The sequence below is a fragment of the Penaeus monodon genome, chromosome 28, assembly GCF_015228065.2.
Source record: "Penaeus monodon isolate SGIC_2016 chromosome 28, NSTDA_Pmon_1, whole genome shotgun sequence".
NCBI lineage: Eukaryota > Metazoa > Arthropoda > Malacostraca > Decapoda > Penaeidae > Penaeus > Penaeus monodon.
The window spans coordinates 3,881,797-3,882,076 of NC_051413.1; the positions used below are offsets into that span (position 1 = coordinate 3,881,797).

The following is a 280-nucleotide window of genomic DNA, read 5'->3' on the forward strand; positions in this document are numbered from 1 at the left end:
AAGTACGCCTCTTATGTGTGTTTCCTAAATGTGTCCCTTAAGTGTGTCTCTTAAGGGAACCTCTTAAGTGTGCCTCTTAAGTGCCCCTCTTAAGTGTATCTCTTGAGTGTCTCTTAAGTGTGTTTCTCTTAAGTGTATCTCAAGTGCGACTCTTAAGTGGCCCTCTTAATTACGGCTCGCCTGCCAGATCCACGGCATCAAGTGCCCCTCTTGGGAAAAGTCAAAAGTCTAGATTGCGCGAGGTTTCGATAATCGAATGATACACTCGAAATAATTCCAA

The 280-nt window shown here is 43.9% G+C and overlaps 1 protein-coding gene across 1 annotated transcript in view; it reads left to right on the plus strand.

The window, feature by feature from the left end:
• Nucleotides 1–260, plus strand: part of LOC119590910 — a gene marked incomplete in the record, with an annotated part of 40,794 nt that extends 40,534 nt beyond the window's left edge. The window contains 1 exon segment of the mRNA XM_037939647.1: nucleotides 95–260. Within this exon segment, the coding sequence (XP_037795575.1) occupies nucleotides 95–260 (166 nt within the window).
• Nucleotides 261–280: the final 20 nt, after the last annotated feature.